The 24,070-nt window shown below is 46.3% G+C and overlaps 9 protein-coding genes across 9 annotated transcripts; 4 read left to right on the top strand and 5 right to left on the bottom strand.

Moving 5' to 3' along the window:
- Positions 1 to 37: 37 nt before the first annotated feature.
- L203_103490 (isoleucine-tRNA ligase) lies at positions 38 to 3,577 on the bottom strand (the record flags this gene model as incomplete). Its single annotated transcript, XM_066212888.1, has 6 exons — positions 38 to 748; positions 802 to 1,735; positions 1,782 to 2,796; positions 2,842 to 3,262; positions 3,313 to 3,494; positions 3,541 to 3,577. 6 exons carry the CDS (start codon positions 3,575 to 3,577, stop codon positions 38 to 40), a joined length of 3,300 nt encoding a protein of 1,099 aa, XP_066068985.1.
- A 457-nt stretch (positions 3,578 to 4,034) lies between these two features.
- Positions 4,035 to 6,013, top strand: L203_103491 (uncharacterized protein; the record flags this gene model as incomplete). The annotated part of the gene is made up of 5 exons (XM_066212889.1): positions 4,035 to 4,478; positions 4,535 to 4,675; positions 4,718 to 4,891; positions 4,940 to 5,104; positions 5,153 to 6,013. 5 exons carry the CDS (start codon positions 4,035 to 4,037, stop codon positions 6,011 to 6,013), a joined length of 1,785 nt encoding a protein of 594 aa, XP_066068986.1.
- Positions 6,014 to 6,283: 270 nt separating this feature from the next.
- L203_103492 (uncharacterized protein) lies at positions 6,284 to 7,130 on the bottom strand (the record flags this gene model as incomplete). The annotated part of the gene is made up of 4 exons (XM_066212890.1): positions 6,284 to 6,510; positions 6,562 to 6,649; positions 6,784 to 6,849; positions 6,990 to 7,130. 4 exons carry the CDS (start codon positions 7,128 to 7,130, stop codon positions 6,284 to 6,286), a joined length of 522 nt encoding a protein of 173 aa, XP_066068987.1.
- A 1,116-nt stretch (positions 7,131 to 8,246) lies between these two features.
- Positions 8,247 to 8,854, bottom strand: L203_103493 (uncharacterized protein; the record flags this gene model as incomplete). Its single annotated transcript, XM_066212891.1, has 2 exons — positions 8,247 to 8,359; positions 8,404 to 8,854. 2 exons carry the CDS (start codon positions 8,852 to 8,854, stop codon positions 8,247 to 8,249), a joined length of 564 nt encoding a protein of 187 aa, XP_066068988.1.
- Positions 8,855 to 9,902: 1,048 nt separating this feature from the next.
- Positions 9,903 to 13,563, top strand: L203_103494 (uncharacterized protein; the record flags this gene model as incomplete). The annotated part of the gene is made up of 10 exons (XM_066212892.1): positions 9,903 to 10,493; positions 10,541 to 10,688; positions 10,804 to 11,010; positions 11,075 to 11,284; positions 11,362 to 11,782; positions 11,830 to 11,900; positions 11,947 to 12,088; positions 12,136 to 12,751; positions 12,809 to 13,423; positions 13,474 to 13,563. 10 exons carry the CDS (start codon positions 9,903 to 9,905, stop codon positions 13,561 to 13,563), a joined length of 3,111 nt encoding a protein of 1,036 aa, XP_066068989.1.
- Positions 13,564 to 13,884: 321 nt separating this feature from the next.
- On the bottom strand, positions 13,885 to 16,003 carry L203_103495 (uncharacterized protein; the record flags this gene model as incomplete). Its single annotated transcript, XM_066212893.1, has 2 exons — positions 13,885 to 15,702; positions 15,749 to 16,003. 2 exons carry the CDS (start codon positions 16,001 to 16,003, stop codon positions 13,885 to 13,887), a joined length of 2,073 nt encoding a protein of 690 aa, XP_066068990.1.
- A 334-nt stretch (positions 16,004 to 16,337) lies between these two features.
- L203_103496 (uncharacterized protein) lies at positions 16,338 to 19,705 on the top strand (the record flags this gene model as incomplete). Its single annotated transcript, XM_066212894.1, has 12 exons — positions 16,338 to 16,556; positions 16,602 to 16,760; positions 16,811 to 17,026; positions 17,076 to 17,203; positions 17,253 to 17,350; positions 17,399 to 17,679; positions 17,726 to 17,831; positions 17,880 to 18,209; positions 18,261 to 18,387; positions 18,449 to 18,809; positions 18,871 to 19,256; positions 19,312 to 19,705. 12 exons carry the CDS (start codon positions 16,338 to 16,340, stop codon positions 19,703 to 19,705), a joined length of 2,805 nt encoding a protein of 934 aa, XP_066068991.1.
- Positions 19,706 to 19,817: 112 nt separating this feature from the next.
- Positions 19,818 to 21,603, bottom strand: L203_103497 (uncharacterized protein; the record flags this gene model as incomplete). Its single annotated transcript, XM_066212895.1, has 4 exons — positions 19,818 to 20,194; positions 20,245 to 20,673; positions 20,723 to 21,414; positions 21,461 to 21,603. The coding sequence occupies 4 exons, from the start codon at positions 21,601 to 21,603 to the stop codon at positions 19,818 to 19,820; spliced, it is 1,641 nt and encodes a 546-aa protein (XP_066068992.1).
- A 646-nt stretch (positions 21,604 to 22,249) lies between these two features.
- On the top strand, positions 22,250 to 23,705 carry L203_103498 (uncharacterized protein; the record flags this gene model as incomplete). The annotated part of the gene is made up of 5 exons (XM_066212896.1): positions 22,250 to 22,870; positions 22,918 to 23,062; positions 23,105 to 23,255; positions 23,302 to 23,365; positions 23,430 to 23,705. The coding sequence occupies 5 exons, from the start codon at positions 22,250 to 22,252 to the stop codon at positions 23,703 to 23,705; spliced, it is 1,257 nt and encodes a 418-aa protein (XP_066068993.1).
- Positions 23,706 to 24,070: the final 365 nt, after the last annotated feature.

The following is a 24,070-nucleotide window of genomic DNA, read 5'->3' on the forward strand; positions in this document are numbered from 1 at the left end:
TTGTATCTTCTCGAAAAGCGTCTTTGAATTCTATCCTCTACGCTCTCAATGCAAGACTCAACACAAATCGTTCACCTTGACCAAGATCTTCCGCATCCTTTGTCCTTGCCTCTCTTTGCAACAGTTGGACATATTCATTCTTTTGACTCAACTCCACTGGCACACCACCAATTTGTTTGTTGAGGTATTCCTCGTTGCCCTGGACCGCTAATCTGATCGCATTCTCCTCGCCGTCATCATACTCGTAAAAGATATCAACCTTGTCGGAAGGCTTCAGTCCAGCCTCTTTCCTGAGCTTGTTGACTCGTGAGGTAAGAGATCGAAGGAGAGCGAGGGATTCCAGTTCTGGATGTCTTCTGATATCAAGCAAGATGATCACATCATTGTCAGAAGCCGTGTCGTACTTGTTTTCGCCCTCAGCCAATTCAGCAATACGGGAAACCCTCAGATCACCAGTCACCAATTCAATACCATTGACAGTAATCTTGCCATCAGTGACAAACGACTTGCATTCCTCGCTTGTGATTTTTGGTAAATGCGAGCGAACCTTGCCAATGTCTTTTCGGAGCTTCTTCCCCAAAGACGGCCAGTCGGCAGTCGCTCTGTATTTGATACCGACTGAAGACTCATCCAAAGTGTACACAATGTTGACAACGTTTAGTTCGGCAGTAATGTAGGATTCGAGAGATTGAACATCGTCAAGGTACTCTTGATCGTGATGGAAAATGATGAGCTCTTTAAGAGGCATCTACATATTTGTCAGTACATTGATGATCTTGTAAGATCACGAGAATAACCAACCTTGACCTTGAGAGTTCTTTTGTCTCGAATCAATCTACCTAAATCAATGACCGCACGCATTCTCTGAACCTGTCGCTCAATGACTGGATCAAAATACTCGGCTCGAACCTCAGGGAAGGGCAAGAAGTGGACAGAATCAACGTTTTGGTTTGGATCTCTTGGTCTTGGAGAAGTAGGACGAAGAGCCTGGTAGACAGTTTCACAAGTGAAAGGGGTGAAGGAAGACATTGTGAGACAAAGTGTAAGAAGCGCTTCATACAAAGTGTTGAGAGCAGCTTTGGTGTCCTCAACGCCACCAGAACCTTTCAAACGAGAACGGTTGAATCGAATGTACCAGTTGGTCAAATCTGAGATGAGATCAAGAAGTCTAGGAATAACAGTATACAGTCGGTAGGCGGCCATCTCCGTTTTAACATGCTGAATTAAGGTTTGGCAAGTGGCCAAAATCCAACGATCCATGACATTCAAAGATTTTTTGGCATCGTGATCATACACAAATTTTTCTCCAGTAGTCTGCTCAATGAGTTCCACTTGGCCGAGGTAAAAGTTCAGAGAATTGATCCATTTGAGAATGACATTGGTCAAGATCTCTCGTACACCTTCTTCTCGGAAGCGGAGGTTGTCGGCTCGCACGACAGGTGAGTTGACAAGGAAAAGTCGAACACAATCAGCACCGTACTTGTTCACCACGTCCATCGGGTCAGGGTAGTTTTTGAGTTTCTTGGACATTTTTTTACCATCAGCAGCCAAGACGAGTCCAGTCACAACTAAATTTTTCCAAGGAGCTGTGTCGAATAAATGGGTGCCGAGCACCAAAAGCGTATAGAACCAGCCTCGAGTCTGGTCAATACCTTCAGAGATAAAATCGGCAGGATAGCTTTTTTGGAAATACGCAGCGTTCTCAAAGGGATAGTGGGCCTGGGCATAGGGCATACTAGATTGTCTTTAGCTGAGATTCAATTAAAGGGCCAGATATATACCTTCCAGATTCAAACCAACAATCAAACACTTCCTCAATCCTACGTAGCTCGCCCTTGCCCTTCTTGGAAGGGATAGTGATACTGTCGATGGACTCTCTATGCAAATCGCTAATACCCTTTCTGCCGGACAGTTCCTCCAACTCGGCGATAGAGCTTACACAAACTATTTCTTCGTAGTCCTCGCTGACCCATAGAGGAATAGGTGTGCCCCAATATCTATTTCTGGAAATATTCCAGTCTCTCGCATTCCTTATCCAACCACCAAAACGACCTTCGCCAATGGCCGATGGCACCCATCGCGTCTTCTCGTTATTTTTGACTAATTTATCAGAAATGTTGGCTACACGGACAAACCATGATGGAATGGCCCTGTAAATGAGAGGGGTACCAGACCTCCAGCAGAAGGGGTATGAGTGCATGATATCCGAGCGAACGACAAGACGGCCCTTCTTTTGCAGATCCTTAATAATGAAAGAATCGGATTCCTTAACATGCTTGCCTTGGTAGTCGGGAACTTCAGCAGTGAAACGACCGGATTCGTCAATAGGACAGGGTGGAATCTCATCTTCTCGGACAATGCCATTAGAAACACTGATACGGTGATCATCTTCACCATACGCGGGAGCTTGGTGGACGATACCAGTACCGTCAGAGTCGGTAACATAAGGATCAGAGACGACCCGGAAAGCTCGATCCTCATATTGCTCGGTAAAGTAATCAAATATTGGAACATATCTCCACCCGACCATATCCTTGCCCGTAAAAGTGCCAACTTTCTTAAACTTGGGCTCTTTCTTAGGATCAAGCTTTTTGCCGCCTTGCAACTCCTTATAGACAGTGCCAAGCAAGCTTTCGAGAAGAATAAAATTTTGGTCGCGCTCAAAGTCATGAATTTTGATGTACGTAAACTCAGGGTTGACACAAAGAGCAAGGTTGGAGGGGAGAGTATAAGGCGTAGTTGTCCAAGCAAGAAGAGAAGTGTTGGGATCATCCACAAGAGGAAAAGAAACGGTGACTTGAGGGCTTTAGTAAAGAGACACTTATCAAGTAAGGGACTTACCAGCGGGATCCGAAGTCATTCGATAATCCTCGCCAGCCTCAAAATTACTCAGAGGCGTAGTACAACCGGTGGAATAAGGCATGACCTTCAATCCTCTGTACACTTGTTCTTTTTTCCACAATTGTCCAAAGACCCACCATACACTCTCCATAAAAGTAGGATCCAAAGTCTTGTAGCCATTTTCGAAATCGATCCATCGACCCATTCTTTCCACAACACTCTGCCATTCTGTGGAATATCGCATAACAATCTCACGACAGGCAGCGTTGTACTTGTCAATACCCAATGCCATCACATCCTCCTTGCCCTTGATATTGAGAGTTTTGTCAATCTCGTGCTCCACGGGAAGACCATGAGTGTCCCATCCGAAACGGCGTTCGACATGGTGGCCAGTCGAGTGGGCATGCCGAGTAACTATATCCTACAAAAAGCCTGAGCTGCTGTATACAAACGGGACAGGTCACCGCTCACCTTGATGGTTCCAAGTAGCAAGTGGCCGTAATGAGGCTTGCCAGTGGCAAAAGGCGGCCCATCATAGAAACTGTATTCTGGCTTTCCTTCGGATAGCTTTTGAGAGGTTCTGAAGGCGTCAATGTCCCGCCAGTACTTGAGCACCTGATCTTCCTTTGCAGGAATATGAATCGGTTTCGAGGCTAAACAAGTCACCAACAGCCACTCCCATCCATCTCCCAGACTTACGGTCATGACTTGGGAATTGAACGGCAGACTGGGCCATTTCAGAAGAGAAGTAAAAGCGAGTGGCAAAAAGAAAAGAAAGAGAGGATAGCTCTATTTAAAGAGTCAGAGATAGAGCGCGGGTTGGATGACTATTGCAATTGTGGCAAGGCCTGTGCGTGAGCTATGGGCACCAAGAAGCGAATCAGAAGCTGACTCAACCACCAACGAATTCCTCACTCACTTTTTTTAATTTCACACCTACTTATTTTCCCCTTCACTTGAATTATCCAACTTTCTAGAGATGATGAGTCAAGTATGAATACTTACGTAACAACGGGATTTTGCGGGGATTCCAAGTGGCAACCTCCACTTTGATATCTTTTGCCAGGCACGGAGAGTTACATTTATTTTGATGATTTGATAAATTATTTAATGAGCTGACTTTGAGCACTCGTTGCGAATAAAAAAAAGTTGGTTTGAGAATGACCGCTTATGTTCCAACAGCGTTCAAGCATATGCGGCCACTGGTATCAGCGACGGGAATCAAGCTTTCTCCAACACCACCTCCCGAACAACAGGTTGGAGATGGGACGACAGAGATGGATGAAGAAGAAGTCGACTTTGGCAATATTATCATCGATGAGTGCCCAATGGATGAGGAAGAGACAATATTGGATAGGTCCCATCTCAAGCCACAAGGGTTATTTGGAATATCAATGGTGCCTTCTGTCATTCAAGTTGATGGCAAGGTGCATGTTCAGCTTGTGACTAGGGATGGTACAGGAGAGCAGCTTGGAAAAGGAGAAGAGGTTTCTCTAGGGTTACAGCTGCCACAGCATGTTTTAATTGAGAGCAGCTTAAAAGGGCAAGAAGACGATGGCGAAAACGTTGGGAATCAGACGCTGGAAGACAGAGATGTTTTCGAAGGGTTACATTTTATGGATGACAATTTAACTCGGGTAAGGTCATCAGTTGTTTTTTGCGCCCGATTTAGATCTTGACGACTTGAAATTAGGGATCCAAGCGATACTTTGATCTAGAGCCGGAAGATAATATAGATAGAGAAGCCTCATTTCTGGCTACGGCAGACTCAAGGCGAGTGTGCCAAAACTGCAAAAAGCCAGGTCATCAAGCTGCCAAGTGTCCTCACGTCATTGTATGTCTAGGTATCTTCATGTCGTTCTGACGTTACGGTTAGTGCACTACTTGTGGCGCTATGGATGAACACGAGCGGCGAGACTGCCCGTTGAGCAAGGTGTGCTATGGTTGCGGGCAGCGAGGACATTTTAAAAGCGATTGTCCGGATCCTGTTGCGAGAAATAAGAGGTGGACAGGATGTCAACGTTGTGGAAGTCGAGAACATACTGATAAGGTGCGTCATGTTTGCTTGTTGATATGCGCGTATACCAACTCTTGATAGAACTGTCCGACATTGTGGAGAATTTACACATTTTACTCTGAAACGGGTCGCAAAGAAATGTTGAACAGGAAAAAGAATGCTCAAGGCTGGGAAAAGGAAGTTATCGGAGGTGAGAGGAGCGAAGACTGGTGTTACAACTGTGCCAAGACCGGGCATCTAGGAGATGCAAGTTGGTTTCTTTCTCACAACACACATTGATAACACAATAATTAGGATTGCCCACAACGCCGTGGTTCCCTCGTCCGGCTCACTGCTCCCTCTGCATTCTCTCATGAAATCGCTTCGCGTGGTCCATTTTCTGACTCTTTCGCTTCCAAAGCCAACCTTCCTCCTAAACCCACCCACTCTCGCTGGACACAGGAAGATTCTACTGATATACCTTACACTAGCGCCTATGATTCTTTCCCCGGATCCAATGCTGGTCATCGAGGCCGTGAAAAACAGAGACAGAAGATGAGGGTAAAGAACAGAGACGAATCAGATCCAGATGACTGGTTCACGGGAAATCGCCGACTGTCACCTCAAAGCAGAGGAGGTAGGAATGCTATCACGCCCCAGAACGGTTCTCGGTCTCAGCGTAGTAAGCACCGGCCATGGGATTCAGAAATGCGAGGACGAGATTGGGAGCAAGATCGGTATGAGCGTGATCATGCAGGGAGATCAACAGCTTCACATGGTCGTCGATATCCGTCTTCACCCAGACGCTCGCCCATACACCAGGAAAGAGAACGCGGAGAAAGAGGAGGAGGCTCAAAGACGCTTGTGTCGCGTGCGTTGGGAGGACAGTCCACGCCTCGTTCGCGTGGTTCACCTGTTGGGTCTGGTGTTTCTCTTTTGGACCGTATCGGTTCTCCCAACACACCTCTGTCCAGTCCCAGGAGTAGGAGGAACAAGAGTGAGAAGGATGAAGAGCGTGATTGGGAGAGCGAATGGAGACGAGGCGGAGGAGCAGGAGGAAATGTATCAAACTGGGGTAAGGAAATGGACAAAGAAGCGAAAAGCCTTTCCATCAAAGGTCAAGCCCATAACAGAGAGAAAAGTACTGGTCAACGGTATTACGGAGGTTACAACTAGGCTTGACACGTCACACTTGTTGTAAGAATAGTGATAGAATACGTTATATGCATGGATGTCATCAACACTGCGTTCCAGACCAGTGTGCTCTGAATGCGAATGGAAACCAATGACATGAAATCGAATAAAGGCACTGATACAACGAAACGATAAATAAGTATGGCTTAAAGAATATTCCAAAGAACGGTTAGGATACAACTGAAAACTAAATTATAAGGGGTTACGCAAACCACTATTTCGGAACCTCGTGCTGCAAGGTAGGTATGGTGGTTACCACTGTCTGGAGAAAACGTTTTGTCGATCTGCATGTTCGTTGACGGAATTGTTTGAGCTCGAAGAAGTTTTATTGGCAGACGTGAGGGGAAAGAACTGAGCCTCAAAGAGGACCATTTGCTCGGCTGCCTCTTTTCTTCGCTTGATGGCGTCGGCCTCGTCGAGCTGCTTTCTTCGAGTCACCAGGTCGACCACATTTTTGTATTTCGAATTTTCAACGTGCCCTGACCATTCTTACATCAACCGCGTGCTACATTCGTCGCATGGATACTTACAACCATTGCTGCAAAAGCGAGACTGTCTGGGATTATAAATGGCATTGGTACACCGCTCGCCATCAACGTTGATGGCTTGGCACGTGTGCTACAGGTCGACCGTCAGCTCGCTGTTCCGCTGTAAAGTCAATTAGGGGGGAGCAAGTTTTCCATGTGCACAATGAAATTCTCCGTCAACTTCCCCAAAGCGGCGATCGCCGCAACTGTAGAAAAAAAACTTACACCCAAACAGTAAATGGAATCGGGACTCTGTGGTTTACAACATGTTCCAAGTGGTGTTATGCAACACTATGAAATGTCAGCTAAATCCAGTGATAAACATCCCATCCGCCTTCCATCCCACATGATCCTCAATGAGCCCAGTCTTGAGCCATCTGACCAAACATTCCTCTACACCCATCCATCCACACAGCTGAGATCCCACTCACCATGGCTGCTTGCCACTCGGCAATCTCTGCTCGACCTATGGGTCCTCTCATCACCTTGCCTGGCTTCACGGCAATCTTCTCAGCCGCAGCCATTGGCTGCGGTCCTGCGGCTGGCACTGGGAGCTGGGATGACGAGAGCATCGTATTTTGCTCGACTGGACGAAAAGACATAATCAACTGTGGAATCCAAAGGTGTCGCGCTATATATCGCGTTCAAGTTGACTGCAATCGCGTGTCTACATTGACGTCAGCAGCCGTCTGGTCGAAAACTTCCGTCACTGGCAACGTCAACATGCCATGGACGGTGTATAAAAACATACCCTTTTGACGTGTCTAATGCACTCTTCCACAATCAGACTTTTTTTTTCTTGTTGCCTTTTATGCCTCTGAAAAGAAAAGGAATGGAGTGTCGAGCAAAAAAAAAAAACAAGGTTAGGAACGAACACTGCGATGGATAATTTAAGAGGATCAGCTCTTGTTGACCATCTTGTGCGCCCTATTTATAAAAAAAAATAAAAACGTCCAGTGCACTGTGACCTGGTGCTCCAAAGCGCGCTAGCAGTTGAGTCTGGCCCATTCTCGCACCCAAATGAATCCAAAGGACCCCCGCGGATGATTGTTGGTGATGGTGCGAAATGCCAGTGCGGCGCGCCTATCGCGTCGGTGGTGTGGTGATGTTGTCATGGTGGTGTCATCCATAGGCACGCACCTTTTGCGAAAGGCGCACGAGGGGTTGGGTAGAGATTGAGCAAGGCGTGCGCAAAATACGTATGAAGATTGGCGGAGGGCCGATAAATCAGCACCAAAAAAAAGATACTAAACTGTAAACAGCGTTTGAGGTACAGTGATGGACATCAGTCTCCAGACACTGTAGCAAGCCCCGATGGGCACTGGGTCATCCGGCGGCATTCTCCACCATCTACCACGTGTTTTGGTAGTGCTATCGGCGACCCGTTCAAAATGACTCGCTCCTTTCGCAGTTTTGCAGCGAATGACGCGTGCTCGGCTTCCGAGAATAGATCCCTCGTTACTCCGATGTGATGCTTCCGTGGATGGAAACCCAAATTAATAAAAAAAAGAGAGTTGCTATGCAAGGGAGACGGAGAAACATAAACACTGCGGCAATTTGGGGTTGTGGCGCGCTTTGATGCAGGAACCTTGCCGAAAGGATGGTCAGAATCCATTGTGGCCAGAATTCACCATGTCGGGTGAACAAAACATTATTTGGTCCCCAACCAAGAGTCGCAGATAAGGATGTTATAGATAGACGTTGGATCCGGAAGCACGTCTTGCAACTTTTTGCTCTGGCGCTGGCGGAAAAGGGATAGTGGACGGGTCCGGTGCTGGGCTCTCGGTGGGTTCAAAGAATGCTGACGGAGTGAGCGGTCATCCTGCGTGTCTTGGAGTCACCTACTCTGGGCCCACTCTTGTAGGATTTGTTCGTCCTTTGCGTCATCCACCGGCTTTTTCTTGCCCAAGAGCATCTCTTTCCACCCAATATAGCCCGACACCTTGAGCTCTCGGTTGAGATCGTCCGTCAAGACGGTCCGTTCCCGCAGGCCGACCATTTCCAGCTCACGCCGCATATCGTCCTCCGGTACTCGGTCGCCTCGTTGCAGTCTTGCGATGAGATCCGTCAAGACGCTAATTTTGGCATCTTGCCGGGCAAGCGACGCTTGAGTGTCTTGTCGAGCGCGCATGACATGGACAATGAGCGAGGTGATGACTGTCCAGTAGATAAAAAATGGCACGTATGGCCGTAGACGCTGGCGGATGGGAGGAAGGTTGGTTGGGAGTGTGTAGGCAAAGCGTTTTTGTGAAATGGCTGCCGAGCGTGCCGGCCAACGAGAAATGTGCGCCTTCATTGTATAAAGTTGGTTTGGACTTGAATTTTTATCTTAAAATATCTTTTTAGTAGATGAAACAGGTTAATGACGACCGTGGGAGAGTTGACGCGACAGTTTGCCACTTTTTGGTTTTTATATATCGCAAGGATATAAAGAGAGGCGAAAAGTCATTCGCAGCCAATATTCTTCAGCGCGACTTTAAAAATTGTACTTGAATGGTACAAGCCAGTGGAAACGAAAAGTGAGCGTCGGCGAGCGTCGACGATAGCGTCAAGAAAAGTCTCTTTGTATGCAAGGTGAGTCGTACGTTTGCAGCTGCAAGAGCGAAATGTATGCAAGTGGCAACAGCAATGCGACTAGGCTGTCTCTTTCCGACCTTGCGACCGATGGAAGAGACGTTGTGGTATGGGAGCGCTGAGCGTCCCGTTGGCTGCACGAGTAGATATGTATGGCATATGACAGATATTATGACTGGTGTTGCCGCCATATTGCAACTGGTATTCCAATAACCACAGTACAGCAGTCGGCTATCTGTATCTAGACCCATCAAAACCACTTCTCTCGGCGAAAACAAAATTGTAGCTATCTCAAGCTGACACACACACCTACACAGACTTTTTATACCGCACGCGTCGAGCACCCTCATCCTAATTCGCGATATTCAATTATCATTCGAAAATACACCTTTTGTTGGTCGTCTGTGTATACATTTACTGCAAAAAAAAGCGGCGCACTCAGATACGATCGGCTTTCAACTGCCACACTCCGGTACGACCTCATTGCAAGGCCCATCTCTATATGCCATGGAACTGATCAAAGTGTGGGTCGCTCTCTGCTTCTTTCTCCATTATTGCAACACCGTTCTGTCAAGGGTGCTAAAATATGCTGGACATCCGTGATCCCCCGAAAAGATGCTAGCCATGTGCTTGGCTTTACACACAATTGTCCTGTGTCGATGTTGAAATCAAAGAGCCATTTGCTGAATGCTACCCATGACCCCATACAGATAAGCTAATGGTCATTCTTTTTAGTTGAACCTGCGCCATACCAATAAATCACAGCAACCATGCATCGTCCCAACGTCCATAATCTCACCCTTGACCATCTCGTCCCTCCCGTCTCCTCTGAATTTGCTACCTCTCCTACTACTCCCTCTCCAACCACGCCTGTGTCCTTTCATACTCCACCTACCAGCACCCCTTCGGCGTTACGTCGTGTCATGTCAGAGGAAGATACGAGACTATGCGTGTCGAAAAGTTCTGAAACTTCGCCAATAGTTCCTCCTGGCTATGGAAATGCGCCGTTCCAACAGTCTATGATGGATTACGTCGTGGACCCAGTGCAAGCATCATTGCTACAGTCTGCAAGGTTAAAGCTTTCATCAAAAGACCAAGAAGCTATGAGGAAACTCCGATCGTCCATGATGGAACAATCCAATTCTGATTCGGCGTCCTCCAAATCAGTATCTCCTTCCAGCCCTAGATTCCCACCTGTGACAGGCTTGTCTCATGGTAGAGTACTTAGAACGCGAAGGTCTACATTATCACGGGTCGTCATGCCAGAGCACGAAGATGAGACCCGCAAGAGTGAGGGAAGTGACGAAGTACCAATGAAAAGAGGGAAAAGCCAGCCGGCCTTATCAAGAGAATCATTAGAGGTGAGGCGTATCAAAGTACAGGCAATTTCTCATGTTGTCATCTACAGTCTTATCCGCCATTCATAGGAAATGCCGACTACGTAATAGCGGTGATAGGACATAAGGGCGCTGGAAAAAGCACAGTGATAGTCAGAGCTCTTCGCTCGTGGGGGATGTCTAATCCTATTCAGATATACTCTGATGGCAGCCACCCCAGTGAGTATTTCATCGTCCTTGCGTCATCTAGCTGTACAATGTTTTGTGGCATCGACGCCCACATATGTCGCTATCCTGAATAAACAAAGATGGCAGCTAAAAAGCTTTGGTCTAGTATCTTCATGTCGCTCTCAAATTATTCCTGGTGGAAAGCTTAAGGCCAGCTGTAAAGTCGAGTTTCTCGAAATGAACATTGGTTCTCTCAATCTTTCTATAAAACCACAAAATATGTGGCCTTCGTCTGTCCCTCCTATAGCTGGTGTCATTTGTTGCTACGATGCCACGCAGCAAGACACCTTGACTGGTATCAGAGGTTGTTTAGGTATGCGTAGTTTTCGCTATGTGGTGCTCTATGTTGACAATTTCACCTATTTAATCATTCACAGAACGCCTCACAATACTGAATATACCCACCGTCATCCTTGCATGCAAATCAGATCCAGATGAACCTCTTCAAGTTGACGCTTCATATGGCAATTCTATCGGCGAGCCATTCAATGTAGGGTTAATAGAAGTTACAACTAAAACGCCAGAAGGAAAGGTCAAGATGAGGAACGCTATCCGGTGGTTACTCTATAAATTGGAACAAAGACAGCGTGAGTTTTCCACTCAAGTTGCTAAACGACACACTCATGAGTTGATCTTTGTATTTTTAAATCACATGTTAAAACAGGGCGACAGCACAAGCAGCTTACAACACTTAATATTGCTCAAGCTCTCACTTTTGGAAACAACTCCAACCCATCTATTGGACCTGGTTCAGGCGTAACTTTATCGAATGCCACAATGGAAACACTAGCCTCGCCTGATTCTGATATAGATTCTGCCGGACATCAACTCATGTGGAAACGAAAGATGGGCGTCACTCCACAATCAAGCGAGTATGTTATTTGGGACAAGCCTGAACAAATAGAGATATCAGAGAAGAAAGACAAGATTGGATCTCAGGAACCGAATGGAGTACAAAAGGATATGAGATCGAGCAATAGCAGTTTGGAGTGGGCAATCCAGTCGAGAGGGAACGCGGAAGTTGAAAAGCAAATTCTTGGAGAGAAAATGGCAAGAGGCGACTCAGGATCTGGTCAGGCAAACAGGTGAGAAGGCTTCGTATATATCTCGAAACGATGCTGATGCCGATTAGCGATACTCCAGTCTATATGAGTTTGGAGGATCTATACAACCATCTCTTCTCGTCCATTGTGTCTTCCAGAGGTGTGTCAGCTTGTGCAATAGAGTGATCATTTACTAAACATCGTAGACGCCTTTTTCGTAAAAACTTTTTTCCTCACCTTTCGTCGATTTTGTCGGCCACAAGATCTTATGCATGAGTTTCTCGACCGACTCCAAGAAGTCGAAGAGTACGCAGTATCAAGCGATGTTAAAAATTGGGCCTTGATGAAGTACGTCCCAAGTTACATGTGTGCGATGGCATGCTCATTCATTTTAGGCTCACGGGTGCGATCATTGATTGGACGACATATAACCTGGGCGATCTTGTTTGTCCTAATACCCAATCACATTTTCTCGCCATAATTTCTCTTCTTCTCAAGCATACCTTTATGGCGCACCTCTTGTCCGACCTTATCGCTGTTCAAAATTCCTTGCCGCAGGCTGTGGATATTGATCAATCATGGTCGCTCAAAGCCAGTAGCCGTTATGAAAATGCTACGTCTAGCGATCCAGTAAGGGGGGCAGAAGCAGCTTCTGACAACGAGGTGCTAAATGACATTAATCAACGGAATGGTTCTGCAAATGCAAGCAAAGGTTCTATAGGACGAAACGCATGTTCCAATCATTCGATTTCGACAAATAGTCTTGCCCTTGAGGAAGTCCGCCCAACCCAGCATCCCAATCACATTTTTACGGAGCATCCTTCTGAATCCTTCGAATGTTCTCAAAGTAGTTCGAGAGAATCAGGGAGCAAAATTGATATAGTGCAAGTGAACGACGAGGAGGCAGAGGCTAGATGGGGAAATGCTGTGAATATGGTGTTGAGGATGGACCCCAAGGCTTTTGCAACTGAATTAACGAGGATGCAGTGGGCGCTCTTTATGTCTATACGTGTAAGCCTTGGATCGATTCTTTATGAGTAGCATAATGTCTCAGGTTTTTTTTTATAGCCAAGAGACATCTTCCGTCATGATCTCGGAAAAGAAATTGATGGACCAGTGGCCAAAGCCATATCCTTTTTCAATCATATCTCTCGTTGGACGACCACCATCATTCTCGCTCCTCCGAAACCCAAAAATCGTGCTCGGGTGATTGAATCCTTCATTCTTATCGCGCATCAACTTCGCCGATTGAATAACTATGATTCCCTCTATGCTATTATATCAGGCCTCAAGGAAACTAGCGTCCATCGATTGTCGATTACCCAAGGTATGATTACTGTAGCGCCTGGTGTTGAGAAAGACTGGCAGTCTCACTTGAAACTTATGGATCCGAGAGGCGGTTACGTCCATTATCGTCGAGCTCTGCAAGCAGATATATCTCATGGACGTGGTGCCATACCACTCTTGACTAATATTCTGGGACTTGTGTCCCGTCTTCAGGCAGTGAGGCCTGAAGATATTCGAAAGACAGACGGAAAAATCCAGTGGGACAAGTTTATGCGGTTAGGCGAGATATTGGGTACCATTCAGGAATGTCAATCGCGAGGAGCTATTGTTAAAGGTCCAGTAGGAACTGGTTTCAAACAGGTTATTAAGGATACTGTCATCCTCAGCAATGAAGATGTAAGCATTTACCTTGATATGCCAGAAATATATACTGATTAGCTGGCAAGGCACTATGGGAAAGAAGTCAGTCACTAGAGAGTGGAGGTGTTACGATGGGAGGGAAGATGCTTAAACGTTTGGCAAATCTTGGGTTCTGAGGACTTTTGACGACTTTGTCATCTTTTTGCAAATTTGTACAATTATGTTTGTATCAAGCATTCGCTCGGGACTTTGGCTGCTTCTCTTGTGTGCAGGGGAGCTAGAAAGATTGACAACATCTACGAAGCGTAAAGAGAAATAGACAGCATGCAAAAATCTAGAAATAAATCGAGATTGCATGGTGCAAGAGCCAATGATTTCAAAGTATATGTATACAACGCTGTACAATTAATTATATTTCTTTTAAAGTTGAACCCAATTGACAGACTGTAAGGTATATATTAGCGTTTACTACACCTCTACAAAGCTGCCGCGGATAATCACAAGCTCATTCTACCAGGTCTTTGCGCTACAACTCTTTGAACTGACTGCTCAAAAGGTGTCAATCCCTTTTGAACACCCTTCGCCGCCTCAGACTTAAATCCGTCTCTTGCGATAAGATTACCTAAACCGCCCAAGTGTCTAGGGGCTTCCCCTCCATTTTGCGTGTGCGAAGAACCAGCGATGCCCGATGCAGCTGCTGCAACAGATGATAGAGTCAAGCTTGATGGTATGATACCATACACAGGATAGCGGCTCATATTTCGCTTTTGTGCATCTGGTCCAGCCACCAAGTCACGCAATGTAGATACCAGGCTTTCATGAGCACTGCGATAATCCCCGTTCGTCAACCCCACGTTACCATTCTCTATCCGGTCTTGATCATGAATATTAATTTCCCATTTCGGCCTGGAAATTTTTTTGGGAGGTAGGAATCGCGAGATGAGGAAGCATGATTCAGCAGATCCAGATGGATGACCAAGAGAGTGGTGATAGAGCGCTGGGTTATTAGTAGTAGGACGCTTTGCGGCTGCCGTAGCAGCTTCAAACGCGGTCAATCGTTTGGAAGGCTGGGGCGATGCTGGAGGAAGGCTGCTGATAGTATTGCCAAAAATGGAACGGATTGAACGAGTCGAAGCTTCAGAAGAGCGACGCAAGTCTCGGGAACGCATCGTTCCTACAACACTGGGCCCAGTGTTGCTTTCATTGGAAATACTCTTTCGGAAAGCATCTTCTTCGAGAATCTGACCCCATCCTTGACCTTGAGCTACCTCGTAGCTAATCTGAGGTTGAGGAATGGGTGGCTGATGCATAGATGTGACCCTCTCGCGTTTACCATCCCTTGATGGCGAATCAATAACACCCGAGCGACGACAAGTGTTTGGAGAATTCAGTGGATGAGGAGGAGCGCGTAAAGATTGAACAGAACGCAAAGAAGAGTTGGAAGGACGATGGCGAAGGGAGGGTACTGCAGCTTTAAAAGATGCTTGACGAGATTGTTGACCAGTTTGAGTAGAAGCGGAATGCTTTCTCGCCCTTGTTTCTTCAGTTGAATTAGGGTAATCCCGAGTATTGTCGGGCGAAGGCATCTTGGGGAAAGGATAAGAAGGCGACTCGGAGAACTTTGTATCTGTCACTACAGATATTCTGCTACTGCTAGTAGATGGCAATGCTTGGGCTAGATCCCGTTGCTCGATACCCTTCGTCTTTACATTGTTCAATGGCTCTACATGTAGCCCCACATCGAGTGTATTCTCAATTAAAGGCATTGCGGATATAGGTCCCACCAGAGACTTTGAGCTAGCCACACGTCGGATGGGATTTTGAATGATAGGATGTTCAACAGGGATTTCGGCTGCAACCTGGGGATCCGGAGGCTGTACCGTCCCTGCGAATCCCGTAGTTCTCTGAGTGAGAGCAGGTCGACGTTCCCCGCCACCTTGATTCTCCATCAGATTGCCACGGGCCAAGGCGTCGCCCATAATTGGCTTGGAACTCTTGCTATGGGTATCCGCAGATGTATCACTGGCTATTCGACGCATAGTTGTGCTAGAGACACTGCTCTGAGCTTGCTCAACCTTGTCTGAGCCATTCTTGTGGTGCTCTTCGCCACTCTCCCATTCCCCTTGGTCCTCATTGATCTCCTGACCATGCTCGTCGAGGATTCGCGCTTTCTCGGCACTTCGACGGGATTTCACTGAAGGTCGTCGGTCAAAGGTCGATGTATCACTGTTGCGAGAGTGATTTGAGATTTGCGAGTTTGTCCTCGAGAGCCTAGGAAGATTGGTATCTGACCGAGACCCATGGGCAGCCAGCCGCTTGAACCTTGATCAGCCTTTTCATAGATCCAGCTGGCTGACTCACCTCTTGCGGGTGCTTCTTCTTCCTTCCGCTATGATCCAACGCGTGCATTGCGAGGCCAGCAGCGAGTGCTCTCCTCCCTGTCTCTCCCTCTGAGCTTCTCCTAGCATGGCCATGGGAGTGCTGAGATGCTCTGCGTTTAGAAACATGGCCATGGTGATGGGAGTGATTATGGGCGGATGCCCTACGTTGCAGTGGTGGTGGCTGATTTGACCTTGACGATTGCGATATAAGAGTCATTTGAGAAGATGCAGACATGGTAAAGTTATGAACTTGAAATATAAATACTTTATATTGTTATAGATGCGATTATAAAAAAGAAACGGATTATTGGCGAATGACGTGGTTTAAAATCACGTGGGATTACGTACACACACCACATGCCATAATTGTTGAAGTGCAGGTTAAGCGCGCGGATAATGTCTTCTTTTTCTATCTTAATTACCTGTATCTTTGGTTTTAACAGATGACTTGAGGCAAAAACACTATATAAGCGATAGATAATGTTTTCCTTTCCATCTTTCTTCTTTTCTTCCTTTATATCTTGACACTCTTTATCGCGCCTATCTCGTCCTGTCACTTACCAACTACAATGATTAGGCTAGGCAAGAAGGTATCACTCGTCAAGAGGTTGTATCGCAATCTGACTACATTGGGTGTCCGGCGTGAAGACCCGAAACGCATATGGGAGCGTCGTGCTCCATTGACGCCTGCAGCCGTAGAGAGACTCCTGACAGAGGGCAAGGCGGAGCTCCAAGTACAGGTCGAAAGCTGCAAGAGGAGGTGCTTTACGGATAAAGAGTATCTTAATGTGAGTTTGTATTTGCAGGGCTGGAAGAGAGCTGAAAGTGTCTAGGCCGGCGCAAAGATTGTGCCTACACTGACCAAAGATGTCGACATCGTTTTGGGCATCAAAGAACCTGCGTTGCCGAGTGTAGATACTTTACTCGAAGCGTCCAAGTTAGAAGAAAAGAAACGGACGTGGATGATGTTTTCCCATACCCACAAGGGACAGGTATGACTTTCTACTGCTCATGAGCTATGGAAAATGACCAATATGGCCAGGAATACAACACTCCTCTCCTTTCATCCTTCCTGCATCCTACTCAAACCCTCATAGATCATGAGCTTCTGACAGCGCCAGTTTACGGCGACGATGGCAAGGTACAACTCAAGAGGGTGGCAGCTTTCGGCTGGTATGCTGGTGCTGTCGGAGCAGGCGAGGGTCTTTCTTTAACGGGACTCGCTTTGTTGAAGAGGGGGATTTCCTCTCCTTTGCTGGTACGTCATTGACCAGTGTAACTTGAAGTGTATGGCTCATAGATTACAGCATCTTGCCCGGCCTTATGCTTTCGGGACATTGGCTGCTTTCAAAGAAGCTCTTCGAAAGACAGGCGATCAGATCAGGTCATTGCCCGCTGTTGATGGGGACGAGCCCATCGTTATAGGTTTGACCGGGTAAGTCTCCTATTCGCCAAATACTGCAGAGTTTTGACTTTTGATATAGAGCCGGCAATGTCTCCACAGGTGCTAGGGATATGTTGGAGGAACTCGGAGTAATGTGGATTGAGCCCAACAAGCTCGCCGAGGTCAGACAACATGGAGGTATGGCCAATAATAAATTAGTGGACCGCCTCTAACATTGTATAACAGCCTCAAATCAAATTTATGCTTGTGCTGTAACACCACAATCATATCTCCATCGTCTCGAGGGGGGAAACTTCAATAAATCAGACTACTACAAATTTCCTGCAAAGTATGAAAGTCAATTCTCACAAAAGATTGCTCCTTATATAACTACCCTCATCAATGGTGTTGGATGGAATGAAGGATTTCCCCGAACCATTTCTAATTCCGGCTTAACTTCCCTTGTGGAAAGAGAGAATGGGAAGCAGAAACTGGTTGCCGTACAAGATATCAGTTGTGATAAAGAGGTGTGTTGTACTATGAGAAGAGAGCTGTAGACTAATGGTCAATTAGGGAGGATTGGAGTTTGTCAATCAATATACTACTATCGATAATCCTCATTTTGAGGGGCCGTCAGGCATCTTGATTAGTTCAATTGATATTCTTCCTACCGAACTTGGTGAGTAATTTTTACACTAATACAATTTTACGCTGACCAAGTGGACAGCTATGGATGCGTCAGAGTATTTCTCGAGCAAGTTGTGTCCGTATGTTCATCGGATTGTCCTTCCAGAACACAGCGAAGGAGACAAGGCTGGAGAGATTGCTACTCTTGAACGTGCGGCTATAGTCAAAAATGGGCAACTTCAGCCAAGACACGAATGGCTGGGCGAAAAAGTTCAAGCGTGGAAAGCAAACATGAAAGCTGCACCACAGGAAATCAATTCATCCAGACGAGACAGTCGGAAGAAGAAGATTCTCTTGCTTGGAAGCGGTCTTGTTGCTGGTCCTGCAGTTGATGTGTTGGCTGCTCGGCCTGATGTTGAGCTTGCAATCGGTAATTTCACGACTTTGAAATGATATGAATCGGAATCTGATATGGCTGTAGCAAGTAACAATCTCGCAGAGGCACGATCACATATCAAAAACAGAACTAATATCCAAGCTGTCTTGCTTGATATTGCGGATGAGAATAGACTCTCACAAATAATCGCTAGCTCGGACGTCGTTGTTAGGTCAATCACATCTTGGTATACCCGGCCATTATTATCAAGGGCTGACTCAAACATATTACAGCTTGTTGCCTGCCCCCATGCACCCTACTATCGCCCAACATTGCCTTACTCACAAAAAACATCTCGTAACCGCGTCATATGTTTCTCCAGAGATGAAATCCTTACATCAGTCTGCAATTGATAAAGATGTCCTTTTTCTAGGCGAGTGTGGCCTTGACCCTGGCATCGACTCTATGGCAGCCATGCGTATACTTGATAAAGCATCAAGAGAGGGAAAAAAAGTCACTTCATTCATCTCTTGGTGTGGTGGTCTACCAGAACTGAGTGCGAGCAATGTTCCCTTGAGGTACAAGTTCTCATGGAGTCCCAAAGCCGTGTTGACGGCTTCTGGTAATGACGCCAGGTTTAAGCTGGACGGGAAGGTAAGAAAGATGTTCTTGCTCTGCATTAACAGCAGCAAGATGTTGTACTAATGCAAAATAGGAAACAACGATTTCCGGAAGCCAGCTTCTGTCCAAACACTTCTCAGACGTGAACCTTTGGGATGACCTTCCTCTTGAGGGACTTGCCAATCGTGATGCAATTCCCTATGCCGAAAAGTATAGTCTTGGTCCTGTTGCGGACTTGACCAACCTTTTCCGAGGTACTCTTCGTTACCAAGGTTTCTCGTCTCTGCTAGAAACCTTTCGTAAATTGGGTTTGCTCCGACAAGACTTGCTTAGTCGGATGCCAGTGTCATGGCAAGAATTCTTGAGGATAGTTATAGAAAGAGAGATGGGGCTAGACAAGGGGTTGAAGGAGCGGGATGTCAAACTTGCTATTCGAGATCTGATTGGAAACAATGAAGAGACTCTGCACGCTTTGCGATGGTGAGCAAGATTCCCATTATAATACTCATCATCCTGATCTGCGTTTCGTTCCAAGGCTTTCCCTCTTGTCAAACGAATCACTCGCTCCTGCTCTACCTGACTTCAAGACGCCAAGCCCAGTAGATCTATTCGCACATCTCCTTTCATCCAAACTCGCTTATGCACCAGGCGAGCGCGACACTTGTCTTCTCCACCACTCTTTTAGCTTCTCTGATCCTACGGCCTCTGCTATTCAAAAAGTGACTGCTTCCTTGAAGCATATTGCTACCCCAGAACACAGCTCCATGTCTATTACGGTGGGAAAGACGTTGGCTTTTGCGGTATTACGAGTAGCAGATGGGAAAGTGAAGGGCAGAGGCGTGACTGGACCCTATGAGAGGGATGTTTGGGAAGGTGTTCTAGGGTCTCTAGAGGGAGAGGGAGTGATTGTTGAGGAAAAGTGGGACTGATTCATCAAGAGAGAAGGCAGTATCAAAATCAGGATAATGTAGCATTGTAGACATCATTTAGCATGGTTTATACAAGTAGCATGGGATGATCACAAGAAACTTGTATCAGACTCTATGTAGACAATGGCCAAGGATCAATTATATTCCTATACCATCTCATCTCACCCCCAGCTTGCCCTGCTTGATCGTCTCGCACTAAACCACCTTGAGCTTCCATCAGCTCGACATATTCCTGTGCCAAACCCAACGGTAGTGATTCCCGAGATGAGAATTCAACTAAAGACAATGACTTTTCTGTCCCTTTTCCCTGCTCCTGCGTAGATGCGGGTTGTAAAAAATTAAGTACACGGGAAGAGACTGAGGTGGGCGAGAACGGCGGGGTGTGGAGGACGGTAAGTGAGGAAGGAAGTGAAAGGGAATGGATCTGAGGTGAGGTATATGTTGGGAGGTAAGGAAGGATGTCTATAAGGGTTTGTGGTGGAAATAATGCTTACAGTACCGCATCAGTTGTAGGCAGCACGAAACATGACCAGACATACCAATACCTCGCGCACGCATCCATAAACCCCAAACCTCATCCAACCCAATGACCTCTCTGCCTCTAGCGCTCATCAATCCCTCTTTGCAACCCTCTTGATTACCCGTCAAAATACCAGCTAGCTCTTTTGCTAGGCCCTGATGGTACAATTGCTCGCTCTTGACCATCTCCTTGGTAAGTGCAGGCGCAGCTAGACCTAGCTGAACGAGCGAGGTCCGAATCATGGTAACATCCTCTTCGGATACTTTATTACCCCCAAGTCCAGTTTGATTTTGCGATTGTTGTTGCGAGGTGAGTTTGGCGTTGAGCGATTGAGAGAGACTGACCATTTCTCCTGCGCGCAACATCAGAGCTTCGAGGTCTGCAAAGGCGGATTGCATGTGCGTGTTTTGGGCTTTGGAAGTTTGATCAATCGATTGGAGTATACTATCTGTCCAAAATAAGTTTATGTGCTTATGTTTGGGATGGTGAAAGTATACCTATTCCTGCGCCAGAACTCATAGAGTCGCCATTCACATTTCCTATAGGAATCGTCGATCCAGTGGTGCTTTCACCTTCCCAAGCTTTATTTCCAAGAATAGACTTCAATTTTTTGTACGCATCTTTCTCGCCTCCCTTTCTGAAGCTAAATCGAACAGTTTGGGTCTTTGCCGTTCTTGAATTGTGTGCTACGAATCTATCTGCAGGCCGAGGAAGGCGAGTAGCGCAGATTTCACAATTGGGAATGAGAGATGAATTGAGGAATGTGCATGCTGGACAGGCAATATTACCTCCATCCTTACCATTTGTCAAACCCGATGATCCCAAGGCAACAGGTCTGCTTGTAAGTGATGTCTTTGAGGGAGCTGCTTGGGTATACGGTACCCCACACAGCCCACATTTCGGGACTTGAGCAAGCCCATTGCGTTCATTGACATACCCACACACTCGACAAGTCCACCCATCATCTCCTTCGTCTTGGGTCGAAGGCGGTACTCCCATGGTCAAGGTGATTTTTGGAGAGGAACGTATAAACCCGGAATAGTACTCTGTTTGCCGGACATGGCTGAGATGCGCTTGCAATGGGACAGCAGGTGTATCAGGAAGGGCAGAGTCTATATCTGGAATTATGATGAGCCTGTGATTGGTCAAGTGCACAGCCACATCTTGATAGCCTTGTAGTTTCTCATTGCTATTTCTCATTAGCTTCTTGTCAAAAGTTCTCATGAATGACCAACCCTTCATACAAGCCCACTCCATTCCACAACCCGACCCACTCTTCGCCAGAACGAGAAGGAATTGACTCTAATACCGTTGCTCCTTTTCTCGCATAACTCCAAGTAGAAAAATATCTTGATGAAAGAGGTGATGGAATTCCCATTTAAATCATTTCTTGTTATTGTTGTGGACGAGAAATACATTTAAATGTGGAGGTCTTATTGCCAGGCACGAGTTCTCTTTCTATGGTTATTATGAAAATATTATTAACTTTTTGTTAACAATGTAATTATTCTAAAATTAAACATTTGTTAATATGGCATTATCATTTTTAATTATTCGTTAAGAATCTCCAGTAACGTTAAAAATACTAAAAAGACAGTTATAAACCTTCGTACATGGAGTAAAAATGTCGCCAAACGAGAAATACTGCACATTTTGCAATCAGAAAATGATAAATTGTTTGCAAGTATACATTAGAAAAATTGAATGACTATTAGATGCTAGATAGCTGTAAATTGATTTTATCTGTTTCAAATATAAGCTCCCTTTTTTATTTCATCGCAACATTACATCTTTTTCTCTTTTATCTTATCATCTGTCTATTCATCAATTATATCCCCTTAACAGTTCACAAATAGCTATACTGGTTTCTGTCCCATCGTCGACTGCGTAGTTTGTCTCCCTGGCAACACCCTTGTCGTTTCTCTATTGCAAGATTAATTGGCGGACGAGAGTGATAGCGATAATACATAACAACAGACATCAACTTGGGCTCTGCTCTGCACGCTTGCGCTGTTGACAGAGCTATGAGCAAAGACAACTCTCCTTATGCTACTCAGTCAACGTTTGGCACTCGTCTTACCTATATCCAGTCAAACGGTCTCTCTCCACCTCAACAACAACCATATCTGTATCCTTCGCCTTTCTATGAACAGGACCAAGGTCCAAGCCATCTCCACATGGCATCAGCAATAAGCTCTGGCAATGTGGAATATGGCCATCCCTCAGCTTCCAGTGACTCATTGGTCCAAAACCCAGCAGCTTCGACGCACCCAGGTTGTGTACTCTGCGGACTAGTGAGGTCGTGTCAAGGCAGTTCATCTTCACCCACTCCCTCATCCCAAGATCCATATTCTACACCTCACACGCCAATGACTGCTTCACCCACTACAGAAACGAGTCTCACCGACGACGGCACAATTTTACAGAGCCCTCACTGTCATCCGTTTGAGCCACGTTCACCCAGCCAGGCACCCATTCCGGTACCCAGTGGGAGGAGAGGAGGTAGAAGAGTGGGAGGAAGAGATATCATATATCATGACAAGGATATCACTGTGTACCGTGCAGAAAACAATGAGAGGTTATGTGACGGGAACAAGCACATTATCATTGTTGTCAATGAGCATCTTCAGAGCGTATATGAGTTTGTGAGCCACCTCTCTGTCCCTGCTGTACGCATGCTAAACATGAATAGGGTGCGTCAGACATACCTCTATTGAGTCATATACTAGATACGGCAACACAGATACTCCATTCTGCTGCGGCAGCAAGTAATGCAGATGTAGAAAGAGGGCATGGCAAGGACGATGTTCAGGTTGGGTTTGTGGGGAGTATTTTCAGTAAGTCAACCAATGTGCAAAGAGTGCTTGCTTATTCATCAGAGGACCCACAATCACCATATGCTCATTTGCATGCTCATGCCTACCTTCCTCCTATCAATACCAAGTTGGCAGGCGCTTCCTTCTGGAGGCGGAAGGTCATCTTTGGGCCATTGAACTGGTGGAGTGTTCAAGATTTGAGAGCCGAGATAAGGTCTATGCCGTGTATCAAGTCAATAATCAGGCTGATGGCGGTGTAGAGAAGCAACGTCTAACAACCGGATCAAAACGGGATATCAGCACCGAGAAGCTCCCATTGACCATGTACCTGATGCAGGATCAGTCGTTGTAAGTCTCGGCGTATCTCATCCCGACGCTGACTCTACAGACTCCAGCCAATGCCTTCGATGCTCGATATTCTGACTTGCCCCTACCTGAGACGCCTACACGATCAGATACTCTTCAGCACCCATCCCAGCACCATAAAAAGCCAACGCAATCTCCATTCGCCAACTCGCATCCACTAGCAAAAGTTTCGAGCATTGGATCAGACCTCTCTGTCAGTACAGTAACTCCCCAGACCGGGACACAAAGTGAGGGAGGGAAGAAGAGTGGAGAGGCTGTGCAGCTGCCTCTAGCACTGGCGGATACACGGCCTGTATAACTATCGGAGGGATATTCTGGAATAGCTATGTGTTTTACAAGGACGATTAGACAAAACATGATGCTGGGTGATGAAAGTGCCGCTTTTGGAAATATTTCCAGATATCGAGGCGAACCAAACGATGGGGCCTTTCAAGTGTATTTCTCATTCTCACAATCGCTCAAAAGCGGTACACAAAGTGGTTGGAGCTATGGGTAGAGACCAAGTAGCTCTTACTAAGATATAGCTTGGTTTAGCATCCATGGGCTTTGATGGAGACATTGACAAGAGCATGAGCTACCCTTTGTTGACAAAACTTGTTCCATAGACCCAGCCTCGCTGCTCTTCCCATGCAGAACCATGACACCAGCAGCCTTCTATAACTT

Source organism: Cryptococcus depauperatus, chromosome 4, assembly GCF_001720195.1.
Source record: "Cryptococcus depauperatus CBS 7841 chromosome 4, complete sequence".
NCBI classification, from domain to species: Eukaryota; Fungi; Basidiomycota; class Tremellomycetes; order Tremellales; family Cryptococcaceae; genus Cryptococcus; species Cryptococcus depauperatus.